Genomic DNA, 14,632 nt, shown 5'->3' with positions numbered 1-14,632 from the left:
TGCTGTAAAGCGCTCGGCGGCGGTAAGCTGAGCGACGACGTACGGGTGTCGGAGGGCTCCACACCAGCACGGGAGTGGAGAGAGAGCCAGAAGCACCTACGACAGATGACACTAGAAAGAAAGCGAATACGGTTCCAGAGCCTGTTTTCCGCTGCAGTGTTTCACGATGTATGTTGTCCTTCAGCAGCGTCGTCGTCGTGCGTTGTCGCCGCTGCATCCACCACGGACGCTTCTTGACCTTTGGCAGGCTCGCCTGCAGTATTCTCGTAGCTCAGGTCAAATTTTGCACACCAGCCTTCGATCTCTTGCACAACGGGGTGACGTGGGCCGTAGAAGCGCTGCGAGGCGACGCGGGCGTTCAGCAGGTGCCTGTGTGCCTCCGGTTCACTGTCTGTCCAGAGAAGAAAAAGTCCCAGAATAAACTCTGCCCGCACCGTGCTGGGGTGGGCGCTCTGGAAACGTTTTTGCTGAATGCGGGCGATGCCATGCAACATCTTGGATGTATCCGCCAAGTTCTCGCGACCGAAAGCGTGCGCCGTGGCGTAGCAAGCTTGCCGCAGCTCCTGCGCCGGCGTGTTCTCAGTGTACCTCAGCTGCGCCTGCATGTCCTCGCGGCGGGCCACGACGTCCGCCAGTGCTTTCACCAAGTGCGCATACCAAATCTCCTTCACAGCGTCGTAGAGCGTCATTGCATTCTCCATGCTGGCCTTCGCGGCCATCACGTTCCCGAGGTCAAAGTAGCTGAATGTAGTGAGAACGTGCCGCGCCCCGTGCAGGAGAGAGAGGTAGTAGGTTGCTCGGCTAAGCTGCTGCACCGCTGCCTCCAGCTTGCTGTCCGCCGCATAAAGAAGCCCGAATGCTTGGTGCAAGTCGGCCTTCATGGTCAGGGTGACCTCGTCGGGATGCTTCAGCATTATATACTGCGCAAGCGAAAGCATGTCCTCTGCATCTCCATATCGCTTCAGAAACTGCTTCGTGCGGGAAAGGTGAAGATAAGCGGGTATCAGCTCTACGTGATTCGGCTTGTAGAACTTCTCCCGCAGTCGCAACACGAGCACACCCGCCTTCTCGGCCGCCTCAGAGTCCCCGTCCAGCAGAAGCTGTCGACACTCCTCTTGAGCCTTATCGAGGAGGACTGCGATCGCGCTGCCGATGCGCTGCCGATTTGTGGCGCGCACCGTGAGCGCATTGACACCAGTGATGGGGGTGTTCATGAGCGCGACGAGCTCGTCAAAGCGAGACTCTAGAGCCCCCCAGGTGACGTTGGTGATATCGTACTGACTCTTTTCGTACGCAGCGGTGGCCAAGGAACTGCCAGCCTTCTTTCTGCCGCATTTGGTGCTAACCGTTGTTGGTGTCGCCGCCGTGTCACCGTGCGTTGGTGTGGAGGAATGCGACATTGGGTGCTGAACTAAGTGAAAAAAAAGGCAAAGAGATAGCGAGGAGGCGGAAATAACGGCTTCGCCTGCCTTCTGTGATACTCTTGCTCCCTATAAAAAAACCGCTCGGAATGAAACGTGCGGAAGAAAAGAAGGCAGCGACGCAGGAGAGCGATCGAGTGCATGAAGGGAAGTGGTGGAGGGAGATAAAAACGAGCAGTCGATACTCGGCAAGGGAGAGCCCCCGTGCAGTGTCTCACAGAATCCGCGTTTTTTACGTCATCGAAACGACGCGATGTGCGACTGCACCACAACATCGCTTGTGCTAACCGAAGGAGAGGGCGAGGGACACGTCCCATGCTCTTTTCTGTCAACACCGCTCACAACTTGCAGCCTGCTACGTGTACGTGTGCTGGTGCTGCTGATTCCAACAGTGCCACTGCGCTCCAGAGCATCTTTCCATGTCGCTCGTCTCGCCTATCCTCATGTACGCATAAACAACTGGTGACTGACGGAGCCTCCTGTTTCCATACACGTGAGCTGTGCTATGCACACCCTACCAGAGACTTTCGAGAATCAACAGGGCCTGAGTGTCCCACTTTTGCCCCGCAGGAAGGAGACGACCACGTTACCTCGTCCTAAAAACCGCTGCATGTGTGCGAGCAATGATGACCACATTTCGGTTGCAAGCACCCTCTCCACCGCCCGCACATTCTCTCTCTTTTTTTTTGCATTGTAATATCAGCACGCGTCTTCGACTCTCGTTACCCGTCAGACTGCGCATTTTGCAGCCGTTACGCTCACTTCCTTTTGCAAAGAAATACCGCCCTTGCTTACCTTCACCGTCCAGGTGGGAGCGGCGGCGATGAAAAATCGGGTGTGCTGGAGAGCAGGTAGGAAAGAGGCGAGGGGGTTGCGGGGTGGGTACAAAACTGACGCACGCACACGCACACGGTCTGCTTCCCTCTTTTTCTTTTCGCTGCAATCGATGGCCTCCACTCTACTCTTGCTTCCCACGCACGAGAGGGCGCACACCTGCGAAGGGAAGAAAGGAGCAGCAACAAGAACAACTGGGCAACGCCTTAGCTTACAATAAACCCGTGCAGAAGTAAAGACACAGGAAGTGGACAGTGAGACCGGCACACGCTCGCAGTGGACACCTGTTCATGGAGGGTGCGCACCCAGAGATCCGAACAGGCGCTCGCTAAAGAGAATTTGGGGGTATGGGGGTATGGGGGGGGGAAGTCGCTGTAGGACGATGGCGCGCATCATTAGCCATTAGTAATTACAGAGCTAATAGGAAAAGAACATATTCTTGTTAAAGACGCCCTGCTCCCTCCTGTCCGTGGCGCTCTCCTTCGTGCTACCTTCGAAAGTTGACAGAAAACATAATGAAACCGAAAAAAGGGAGGGGTTAGATCTTATGACACGACACACGCACGATCACACACCAAAGCTGCTCGCCGCCCCAATACTTTCGTATCTACGCATCCCTAAATCACATAAGCTGCCTAGTCACTGTCGCTGCCGAGCTTGACACTCTGGTTTCTCGTGTTGAGCGAAGGAGTGCTGAGACCAACCTGCGGGGCGCCACCACGACCACCACGGAAGCCCCCGCGGTCACCGCCTCGACCGCCACGGAAACCTCCGCGATCGCCACCACGGAAGCCGCCGCGGTCACCACCACGGAAGCCGCCGCGATCACCACCACGGAAGCCGCCACGGTCACCACCACGGAAGCCGCCACGGTCACCACCACGGAAGCCGCCACGGTCACCACCACGGAAGCCGCCACGGTCACCACCACGGAAGCCGCCGCGATCACCACCACGGAAGCCGCCACGGTCACCACCACGGAAGCCGCCGCGGTCACCACCACGGAAGCCGCCGCGGTCACCACCGCGACCACCGCGGCCGCCGTAGCTTCCATTGCTCGACTGGGCTTCGGTGCGGCTGACCTGACGCATGGGCTGGTCCTCCTCGTCGTCTTCCTCCGCCATGTGACGCTTCTGCACGGGTTTCTGTTCCTCATCGTCGGAGCTGTCAGTACCCATGGCAGGCTTCGCGGGGGCCATCTTTGGCGACGCCTTCTTGGTCACCGGCTTGCGCACAGGCTCGTCGTCGTCGCTGTCAGAGTCTGCAATGGGGGTCTTCTTGGGGGCCATCTTTGGCGAAGGTTTCGGAGAGGGGCGCTTCGCCGCTGGCTTCTTCGGCGCCTCCTCGTCCTCAGAGCTCGAGTCCGCCACAGGCTTTTTGGCTGGCACCGGCTTGCGCACGGGAACGTCGTCGTCGCTGTCAGAGTCTGCAATGGGGGCCTTCTTGGGGGCCATCTTTGGCGACGCCTTCTTGGCCACCGGCTTGCGCACCGGCTCGTCGTCGTCGCTGTCAGAGTCTGCAATGGGGGTCTTCTTGGGGGCCATCTTTGGCGAAGGTTTCGGAGAGGGGCGCTTCGCCGCTGGCTTCTTCGGAGCCTCCTCGTCCTCAGAGCTCGAGTCCGCCACAGGCTTTTTGGCTGGCACCGGCTTGCGCACGGGAACGTCGTCGTCGCTGTCAGAGTCTGCAATGGGGGCCTTCTTGGGGGCCATCTTTGGCGACGCCTTCTTGGCCACCGGCTTGCGCACCGGCTCGTCGTCGTCGCTGTCAGAGTCTGCAATGGGGGTCTTCTTGGGGGCCATCTTTGGCGAAGGTTTCGGAGAGGGGCGCTTCGCCGCTGGCTTCTTCGGAGCCTCCTCGTCCTCAGAGCTCGAGTCCGCCACAGGCTTTTTGGCTGGCACCGGCTTGCGCACGGGAACGTCGTCGTCGCTGTCAGAGTCTGCAATGGGGGCCTTCTTGGGGGCCATCTTTGGCGACGCCTTCTTGGTCACCGGCTTGCGCACCGGCTCGTCGTCGTCGCTGTCAGAGTCTGCAATGGGGGCCTTCTTGGGAGCCATCTTTGGCGACGCCTTCTTGGTCACCGGCTTGCGCACAGGCTCGTCGTCGTCGCTGTCAGAGTCTGCAGTAGCCACCAGCTCCTTCGAGGCGGCGGTGAGGGCGGAAGTGCCGATCTTGCGGGAGTGCGTGACAGCTTTCGGGTTGGCCTCCTCCAGCGCCTGCGCGGCGCTCGTGTACCTGGAGTCCTTCAAGTAGAGGTAGATGTGCGCCTCGAGCTCATCCTTTGGAAGACGGAGGGACATGATGACGGCCGTGGATAGAAAGGTAGAAGAGAGACAAGACGAAGAGGGAATCGATGTAATGATATCAAGTGTGTTACGTGAGAGTGATGCTCGGCCACGGGTGAGGCGGCAGCTTCGTTCTTTTTAATTTACTTACGGCGTTTGTATTATGCGTATCGGCAGAGCTGTCATTATTGTGGTCATGACGGATTGTGTGTCGATGTGGTCAGCAAGCCGAGAAACAGGGTGAGAACGGAAGAACATGTTTAGGTCGAATGTTTAGGCGGGCGTGCGGGACGATGAGGTGAGCGCTTGGAGGGAAGGAGGAAAAATGCATGTCACTGCCACAACGCCGTCAGAAAGATGCGATGGCTTTGACGGTTGCGGATATAAGCGTCATCAAGGGGTGGGGGACGGGAAGTCGCAGAGTACGACACCAACAAAGTGGTCCAGATGCGCTGATTCCATTCACATCGATGACACGCCCGTTCGTTGTTGTTCCTGTGAGGCGGGTATGCTCTATCACGTTCATCTGTGCATGCGTCCCGGAAAAGGAGGAGGAGCAGAGTTAGAGGCTGAAAGGATGCCACGTTTTCGCCGTTGTTGGCTTGCACACGGCAACCAAACCGTCAGGGAAGCCGGTACAGAACCGCGTGAGGCGTTGAGCGGCCTACACCTCAACTTCTCCTTCGTGAATCCATGCAGAAGCGAAGGGGGCATAACGAGGAGCCGCTTTGGTGCGTGTACACGGCCCACTACTGACATGAAACGCCAAAGCAGAGATGAAGAGACGAGCAAAGGTCAGTACTCAGTGCCGACCCTTCTGGACTCGCCAGTCAAACCGTGAGTGTTTCAGCTTGCGCTCGCTGCGCGACGAAGAGACGCCGCGCTTTACGGGGTGGGGCGTGCGAGCGCGGTTAAAGATGGTCTCCTCTGGTCGGCCGACGTAGTACGGCTTATTTGTTGTCCCGCACGTCTCGCAGGACTCGCCTTGGTACACGCGCTGGGTCGTCTTGGTCACCCACACCTCGTCGGAGAACCAGCTGTGCTGGCACGCTTTGCACCTGAATTTGCCCGTGCGCTTCGCAAGAGGCGGGGGCGTGAACATGATGTGCCGCGGCCGCAACCGGAGAAGAAAGGAAAGATGCAACATGGTTGTGTACTACCCATGTTCAAGGGAAAGAAGGCACGCTACTCCTTCTCCAGCGACATGTAACGCGCGCGGGCGCACCTGTGCTTGCGCATGTGTATGGGTGCGTGTATATTGGCGCAGTCGACGAAGGAAATGACGAGGGAAAGAGGAGTGACACCGCAAAAAGAAAACAAGAAGCGGGAGCAGCAAGGGAGAGGAGACAGGGATACGACATGGCGTGTAGGGCCACCACGACAGTAGGACGCATGGGACCAGAAGTTCTTGACCCTCCCCCGTGCATGCACCAACGGGGCGGAGATGTGTACTGGAAGCGCAACACTGCAGGAAGCTTCAGTCTCTCCTACACGCGTGGACGAGGGCAACGAAGCCAGCACGATTTCTGGCCCTCTTTCTCTCTCTTGCCCGACCATCAGACGCGCTGTGCTGGCTTGTCATCATCTGAGGACGTCTGGATTATGAAGATGCGCATGAAACCCACCGCAGACTCGCAAAGAAGTAACAGAGGAAACACCCCATCATGCACGGCCTCGACAGAGAGGTCGTGCATGATGGTCACTGGATAAGTCACAACCATGCAATGCAAGGTGCGGATTCGGGAATGCACCATCAGCGGCCACACCCAAGCCTGTACTATAACTACCAGTTCGTGTCTATGTGAAAATGCACATGGATGTGCGGCGCTGCCGTCTCTCGGGCGGACTAGGAAGCGCGAAAAAGAGCTTCGCCCCAACGGTAGCCGCCGCTTCCATTTTCGTTGGGCTTATTTTTCGGCAACCCGTGACTCGCCTGCTGGGCATGCGCGCGCGGACGGAGTTGGCGTGCGCGGAAACGAGAACTGGTGGGCCCCCACCGCGCCACGGTAGAGAACAAAGATGGGCACAGGGCGTGCTCAGCTGCACCTGCGCCGTGCGGCGAGCCTACTTGCAAGGACTACGCTGTGCGTGCCGCCACAGCACACCTTCACAAAGAGCTCTCACGTGCAGAGGAGCGCCGCCTCCACGCTCTCGGCAAGCCACGCAAAGCCTTGTATCTTCGCAAGGTGATGAAGTGCCCGAAGCTCGCCTTCTACCGGCGCTGCCTTGCTGACGAGGGCGCCACAGCACCTTTCGGCCACGTAGGTTGTTGCCATCTCACGACACTTTGTGCACACAAAGTCCTGCTGGTTGTAAACTCGCAGCAGCTGGCTCACATGACGGACCAGCGTTCCTTCCATGGAAGCTGCTGCAATGGGCGCCGCACATGCCGTGCACGTAAATGGCGACGTCACCGACTTCCGCCTCACAAGCAAGTCGATCGAGATGTTTGAGTTGCAGAAACTGCATGTGACAGACTGAAGGCGGTGCGCCAGAAACGGATCGGCCTGAAACTGCGACTGGGCGGAGAAGGGGCTGATGCCGCAGAGACGCATGCAGTTGTTGCGCACTTTTCCGACCGCGCCGTTGCACGGGATCAGCTCCAGAACGCGACACACACACTTCGCGTACTCGAGTGCCACGGCGCCGCTGGACCACAGCGTCAGCTCGCCACGCTCATGTGCCGCGTGCTCCTCCTCGGTGTACAGGTCGCGCGTGTCCGTCACGCGCTGCACCTCGTCCATGATGTCTGTCTGCAGGACACCCTCAAAGAACTTCTGCGAGTCCTGCAGCAAGCGCCGTGTCAGGTGGTCGTGTCGCGTGGCGAGCGTGACCGTGTGATCGACCACTGTGTCGCAGTACACGCGGTGTGCTGACGCGTTCAGCCGGTAGAGAGTCTCGACAACGCGCTCCAGAAACGTATTGCGGACACGGCTGGGCAGTCGGCTAGCCATCGTGAGCTGATGCGCTACGTGCAGATCCGATCGTGTCGGCCCCTCGGCCTCCTTGAACTTGATGGCGTCCTCGGTGATGAACAGGCCAGCGTAGTCGCAAGGGTCAAGCACAACGTATGGACACCAGTAGCGCAGCGGATGCAGCGAGAGCAGCACTAGCATTGGCTGGTCCTGAAGCGATGCTGTCATAAAGCGGGCGAAGCTCACCGCCTCCTGCAGCGAGTACTTGGAGGTGAGAACGGTGACGGAACTGCCGTCCACCTTTACGGCGCGGCCGCCGAGCTTGGCGAGGCGGAGCAGGATGCCTGTGAGCGCACGGTGTGCGAGGCTGCTGAGCAGCTCCACCAAGCGCGGCTCGTAGCAGGAGGACGCTGGGTCGCGCAGCCACCGCGCCACGTTGTTGAGGAGTGTGTCGACGAGGATGTTCTCCATGGCCTGGCCCAGCAAGTCGGCCACCAGATCACGCAAGATGTTGAAGTGCGTGGATACGCCACGGTCAGACAGCACCCGTGCGTTCGGGTCATCACCCTCCTCAATCGCCTGTGAGAAGAGCAGCGCGACGACGTCCAGACGCGAAAGGCCGAATTCGACGCACCACGAAGTGTAGCCGCCGGCCATGCACACCTCGCGTGGACGCTCCTCCACGGTGTCAAAAGTAATGAGAGGATCGCTGCTGCACCACAGCACGTGGTTGTGCCGGTGCAGGGCACGACTGTACAGCACATCCAGCACATGCACGCAGCTGTCCTGGGCAATGTTGCAAAGCGGGATGCCGGAGACACGGCTCAGCGCCAGACGCTCCTCTACCCACAACAGCGACGCAAAGAAGCGCTCAAACAGCCGCCGCGCCAGCAGACGCGTCCAGCGGAACGGGTCGCTCAGCAGCCGCTCATCCTCCGCAGCGCCGAGGATACGTAGGTACGGCAGTCCCACAGGCAACGCGCGCTGCTGCAGGAGTGCCGACGTGGGCTGGCAACTCTGCAGCACAGCCAGGAGAGGCGCCTTGGTGCTTTCCAAAGCGGCGCTCAGGTGCTGATGGACCTGTCGCCACGCCGCCCGCTGATCCACCGCCACGGCGGATGTGACCTGAATCGGCTCCGTCGTGCTCGTGTGCAGCCGCTTCGCGCTCTCCGCGCAAATGCCGCCCCAGTTGATCACGGGCTTCGCCGCCTCAGCTGGTTGAATGAAGACAACGAAGGCAGTGCTTGTCTGCGGGTAAACGGCAGCAATCAAACCGCGCTGCTCCGTCACCGCGTGGAAGACGAACACGGCACGGTCCCCGGCGCCACGGCTGAGATAATTCGTGTACGTGTGCATGTTCATCTCATCTATGCCAAAGAGCTCACGCTGCGACGGTGGGCGACGACGCGCGTTGCGCAGGTGTCGCGCCGAGTCGACGGAGACGCAGCAACCGAGTTGCTCGACAAACGTGTCCACGCGCGTGCGATGCTTCTCGTAGATCTGGCGAACGCCCTCCATCACTTGCAGCTCATTGAGGCACCGCTCCCCCTCCTCGCCAGGCGGAACATCGATCTGGTAGAGGCGACCTGCTGCTGCGCGGCGCGGCAGCACCCGCCCGCTGACCTCAGTAGCGTCGAACGCCTGCAGGCCCAGTGCGGGGTCCGCGTCGACAAGGACGGTGCGACGCACCTGAACACGGAAGGAGTAGAGGCTGTGCTCTAGCGCCGCAAGCACCTGCACAGTTCCGGGGCTTTCCTCATTCTCGCGCACCTCGAGCACGTTCCAAACGGTCGCCAGCGCGCGTGACTTTAGATCGATGAAGTGGCTGTTCATGCCAGCGACATCGGGCGTCGTCGCTAGCCCGAAAGCCGCTGCGCCACTGTTCTCCCCACCGAGAGCGACCTCGCTCAGGCCGTTCTCGAGCGCCAGCTCCCTGCGCAGACGAGCTCGTTGTAGCCACGCGTCCTTGCGCTGCGCCAGCCACCGCTTTGTACCACGGTCGGCAAAAAATTCTGCGTCGAGCGCGTTCGTGCTCTTCGGCGCAAAGTAGCGCTGCTTCACATCATGCGCCAGCGTATCCAGCTCGGCATCCGCCTCGCGCTGCAGCCGCTCCATGTCATCCTCCGACTCCTCACACTCCACGTCGTCTTCGTCCGATTTCGCTTCAGCGTCCTCCCCCGCGGTACCTCGCCGTTCACCAGCACGGGCCGCACCGGCCTTCTTCGTCTTCCGTGCGTGGCGTACGGTGCCGCTGCCTGCACCGCCCACGATGTCTTCCAAGTCCTGGAGCTCTCCCTCTACAGCGCCCGCACTACCCCCCGGCTTCCGCATAACCACGTCCTCGCCCTGGTTCTCGTCCACTCTGACTGCAGCAGCGGCGGCCGCCGATGACGACACGCCAACGAGCTCCTCGTTTTTGCCCTGCACCTTGGATAGCATGCCGAGAAGTGAGACTTGGCGGTAGCGAGAGTTGCGGTGACGAATGCGCTTCTCCAGCCACTCTGGGTGCACCACGCGCGGCACCGGGTTCGGCAGCGACTGCAGTGCAGCTGGGATAGACACGATTTTCTGCACACAGGCGCTGAAGCGTGCGGTGTAGTAATCCCAGTCCAGCAGCGTCTTCAAATTCAGCTCGGACGGAACCGACGTGTCGGCGGTCCACTTGCGCAGAAAATGCGTGCGAACTGCCGGGTCCGCGCGGAAGATTGTGACGGGAATCGCCCGCTCCGTGACGGGGCGGCCCGCCGGCATGCGTGAGATGATGAAGTGGCACGCCAGGCCCTTATCTTTCACCATTTGCGGTCCCAGGAACTCGGCAATGCGCCGTGCTGTCGTGATGGCCAGCGACTTCTGCGATTCGGGGTACTCGGAGAGGCGCCGAGTCATGTTGCTGCTCTCCGCAATCTTTTCCAGGATCTCCTCTGTATCGTAGCCTTCGCCTTTGGACTCGAGCATGTCAAGCGCGGCATCCGCCACGACAGCCGCCGAGGCATACGCGTCAGCGAGCGTGCTGCCGTCGAGGAAGCGGCGGAATACCTGTGACTGGAAGTCCTTGACAAGCATCAGCTCGCCGCGACGCTTCAGCTCAAACCCCTTGAGCTCGGCCAAGCTGCCGTCCGGGTTGAAGACGGCGTAGCGCTTCTTGATGCTTTTGCCCTCCTCGCGACTAGCAGGGAGCAACATGGCGAGGTACGGGCCGTCCACTTCAAAGTAAATCGAGCACTCGTTGTGAGTCTTGTACACGCCCGTGCTGACAAGGTCCTGGTACTGGTGATTTGAGTACCGATCATGCACCATTTTGTTCAGCACGACGCACGGGTACGATATGGATATCTTCGGCTTGGACGGGTTTGTCGTGGTAAACGTGAAGTTCTCGGGAAACGTGTTAGGAAGACAGCACCAGATGCCATCCGTGTCAAGCTCGAGTGTCACACCGATCTGCTGGACAAGCGAGCGGGCCATCTGAATCAGCGTCGCGCCGAGATAGGTGACGATGCCTGCCATTTCCATACTCGACCACCGCGAGCCTTTCCGCATCACATAGCCGTAAAACGAGTTGAGGATGCACTTGTGCGCCAGCTGCAGCGATTCCATCTGCACGCAGCGACTCTGGCACACCTTGCGCTCGTCCGAGTCCTTCGCAGCGTCCAGCCTCTTCTTCCATGTCTTCAGTGCTGCCTTGTATTCGTAGCGGCGGTCGCGAAAGAGGCGGACCGTGTCGACGTAGAAGGAGTTCTCGCGCTGGCACACCACATTTGACCGCATCACTTCGCGCGTCTCGTGAATCTTGCCGTAGGCCTTTCGACTATATTCGCTGAGCCGCCGCTTCAGCATGTTGAACTGCGTGTTCTCGTTGAGCTTGTGGTACGCCTTTGGGCCGTCGGCGTCGTCGTCCGAGTCGGAGGTGCCGCCATCACCGTTGCGATCGGCACCAAACTCGCGCTGGAGAAGCGCGTCGGCAGCCTCGCGCTGCTGCTGCCGCGACTCCTGTCGGTACCCGGCACCGCTGCCGCCCCTGTTACTGCTCTGGTTCTTTTTCCAGTCGTCTTTCCGCTCGTAAGCGGTGCCTTCCAGCACATTGCCCTTGCGGTTGCCGTACGCCTTTTTCTGCACGGCCGCGAGGTTCGCCTGGTCAATCACGCCGGCAGCGAAGGACTCGTTCTCGAGCTGGGCCTTGACCCGCTGAAACTCGTAGCGACCGGCGGTGAAGAGCTCGGCCCTCCACTTCCATGACATGACGCGCTTGCACTGCGCCTCGTTGTTCGGGGAGTTGAAGCAGCACCCAGCGCACACGTCTGGTCGCGCAATGGCGTACGGCTGCAGGCGGTTTGTAAGAATGATGTTCGGATACATGGCGCCGACGTCGAGATGGTAGATGAACGGCTTCTCTTGCTGGTGCGGCCGGTCGCGCAGGTTCGTTAGCTTGGCGAGGACGGCCGCCCTCACCTCTTTCAGATTCGTCACCTCCTCTACCTTCACACCGTTCTCCACCTCGAGGGTGAAGCGGAGCGCTTCGTCGACGTCGTCCATGAGACTCTGGTAGGTATCAGGATTCATGTCAAAGGTCATTGGGATATCGGAGCGGTACACGCCGCTGCGCAGCGCTTCGACGCGGCCGCCGATGTACGTTTCTGTGTCAATTAGATGGCCCTCGTAGAAACGCTCCCGCTCGGCTTCCTTCTTGTTTGGAAATACCACGTTGTTCGCCTCCGCCTGCACCATCAGCAGCGACTCGCACAGGCCACCTGAGCCCTTGCGCAGCACGTCGTCTGGTGGCATCGGAATAATCGTGGCGAGGGAAAAGATGAAGGGGTGCACGTACTTCTGATAGAGGTACCACGTCGAAACAGCGTCCGACACCGAGTACGAGGCCATGCGCTGCGGCTGCGACTGCGCGAGAGGGAGCATGTCTTCAGGGTCCACCTCGATAGGCTCGTAGCCGAGCTTGTACTTGGTGACCGCCTTCAAGCCTTGACTGCCCTGCGGCAAGTACGAGTCCCGCTTCACCCAGTAGAAGCAGTCGAGGTGAGGAATCTGCTTGTTCAGGAAGGCGCCATCGGCCGTCTGCGTGAAGCCGATCTCATTGCGCATATTCATTCCGTGGTACAGGGCACGGGCGTGGATGAAGGGGAAGTCGAAGTAGTCGCCGTTGTATGTAACATACACATTCGGCTTGTACTTGCGCATCTCATCGAAGAAGCGTCGCAGCGTCGCTGCCTCGTTCTCCTCGTTGAAGGTGTCGAAAAAGCCCTCGTACTCGGGCTTTGGGGTGTACTCGAACGGCGCGATGTCCTCCGTCACGATCTCGCGGTTGATGATCAGGTAGCCGCGACCGTCCAGCATGTACGATATCATGTACACCTCATCCACCTCCGGCTGCGGAAAGCGCAGAGGAGCCTTTGTCGTTTCAATGTCGAAGGCGATGACACGTGGCATGGCCGGCGCGTAGCGGCTGTCGTCGCACCGCTGCACACGCGCGCCTCTTTCCGTGACCGTCACGTCGTACCAGAGGCCGCAGTACACCTTCATGTCGATGGCGACGCGCATGTAGTACTTCACATCGTACTCGCGTATGTCCTGCACCCAATCCATCCACCGACTGCTACCGGCTGCGCTGTAAAGGGGATCCTCGGCGAACGTTTTCGCCATGGCGTCACCGAGCGAGCCGCTGAACTGGCTCCGCAGCGGGTTCTCGGAACCGAGGGAGGCGTTGAGCTTGACAGTCTTTTCCAGACGCCCGCGCACCGTCGTGAGGTCCTGCACATTGCGGAAGACCACCTTGAGGTAGACGCGCTTCTTACCACTCAGGTGGTTGACGAGATCAAGATCTTCCTTCTCCACGGCGATAATTTCGCTGATGATCTGCGGGCCAAAGGTGGACATGAGGCCGAGCTCCACCTCGCGTTCGTGACCCTCGACGGCCTGCACGAGGATGTACGGGTCGTAGTGGAGGTGCACGTAGAAGGTGTCACCGGCGAGGTCCTGGAAGAGCAGTACGAGCGCCGCTCGCTGTGCCCCCTCGCCGGCGACAGCGTCCTCCTCCTCCTGCAGCACCTCGGTGGTGGGGTGGTAGTTAAACAGCCACCCCACCTTGGTCCCGCTCTCCAGCCGCGTCGACATGTTCGCGTCAGCTTCTTTGAGGGAAGCCGCAAGAGAGCAAAGAGCGAGAAAAGGCGTGAAGCAAGTCGTGCACGTCGAGACACGCTGACGCCGATGTGCGTCTGCGTGGATAGAGGCGATGGTGCAGGCAAAAAAAAAAACCGCGAGGTGAGGCAGACCAGTGTACAAGCTGTGAGGTCAGACACCGAAGAATTGTCTTACTTTCGCACACACCGGAAATGTGTACGATTGCGGGGCCGCGGGACAATGCCGATGGACGAGACACGCAGACGGGCGCACGCTCTTGAGGCGAAAAGGCTGACGGGGTCCTCTTCACGGGAGAGCTGGACCGTTGACTTCTCCCTCTCTCTCCCGTGTTCTATGAGAAAAATCCTGCCTTACCGGGGGTGCGAGTGCCTTGTGCGGGTATAGCGGGAGGTGAGAAAGAGTACGAGAAGGGGGGAGGGGCAACACGAATAGAAAAAGTTGAGCGCGTTACAGGGAGGCGTGAGTGGGGGGGGGGGTCTCGATGAGAGACTGGACCATGAAGGACTGCTGCAGTGCTCACCTCCGACATCGGGCCCAGGCGCGGCAAACATGTCAACACGCTAGCGAGGCTCACACGATATCGTCACCTCGTAGGTTCCTTTGGCACCTCACTGGTGCATTCCTTCGCCCTATGTGATGTATATCTACATATATTTGCTGCTGTTGTTCCGTTGCTTCATTCCAAGACACATACCGTGTGGAGCTGCCTTTTGCATCCCCATGACCAAGCCACTCATGCGCGCTTTCCGAAAGCGTGCGCACACTCAGAGTCAGGGACAGCATCTCCGAATAGAAGACGTCGGGGGCTGCACACAAACACACACACGCACACACATACAGAAATGTAAACACAATGTATATATACGTACATCCTTACACACATACAGACGTACATGCAGACATACGCACCTTCGCGCATGCTAACAGAATAGCGTCGAAGGGTTGACTTGCAGCGCCCTGACAGCCAACGACCACGATGAAAGGTCGACGGAGGGGAAAGGGGAGGCGAGGAAGTGAATGCGCTACGGAAGGT

The 14,632-nt window shown here is 59.6% G+C and overlaps 4 protein-coding genes across 4 annotated transcripts; all 4 read right to left on the bottom strand.

Moving 5' to 3' along the window:
- Positions 1–161: 161 nt before the first annotated feature.
- On the bottom strand, positions 162–1,400 carry LMXM_34_4390 (conserved hypothetical protein; the record flags this gene model as incomplete). The annotated part of the gene is made up of 1 exon (XM_003879387.1): positions 162–1,400. One exon carries the CDS (start codon positions 1,398–1,400, stop codon positions 162–164), a length of 1,239 nt encoding a protein of 412 aa, XP_003879436.1.
- Positions 1,401–2,890: 1,490 nt separating this feature from the next.
- LMXM_34_4380 (conserved hypothetical protein) lies at positions 2,891–4,552 on the bottom strand (the record flags this gene model as incomplete). Its single annotated transcript, XM_003879386.1, has 1 exon — positions 2,891–4,552. One exon carries the CDS (start codon positions 4,550–4,552, stop codon positions 2,891–2,893), a length of 1,662 nt encoding a protein of 553 aa, XP_003879435.1.
- A 787-nt stretch (positions 4,553–5,339) lies between these two features.
- On the bottom strand, positions 5,340–5,684 carry LMXM_34_4370 (conserved hypothetical protein; the record flags this gene model as incomplete). Its single annotated transcript, XM_003879385.1, has 1 exon — positions 5,340–5,684. The coding sequence occupies one exon, from the start codon at positions 5,682–5,684 to the stop codon at positions 5,340–5,342; it is 345 nt and encodes a 114-aa protein (XP_003879434.1).
- A 973-nt stretch (positions 5,685–6,657) lies between these two features.
- On the bottom strand, positions 6,658–13,572 carry LMXM_34_4360 (DNA polymerase epsilon catalytic subunit,putative; the record flags this gene model as incomplete). Its single annotated transcript, XM_003879384.1, has 1 exon — positions 6,658–13,572. One exon carries the CDS (start codon positions 13,570–13,572, stop codon positions 6,658–6,660), a length of 6,915 nt encoding a protein of 2,304 aa, XP_003879433.1.
- Positions 13,573–14,632: the final 1,060 nt, after the last annotated feature.

This window comes from Leishmania mexicana, chromosome 34, assembly GCF_000234665.1.
Source record: "Leishmania mexicana MHOM/GT/2001/U1103 complete genome, chromosome 34".
Classification (NCBI taxonomy): domain Eukaryota; phylum Euglenozoa; class Kinetoplastea; order Trypanosomatida; family Trypanosomatidae; genus Leishmania; species Leishmania mexicana.
This window is presented reverse-complemented; position numbering and strand designations above follow the sequence as displayed.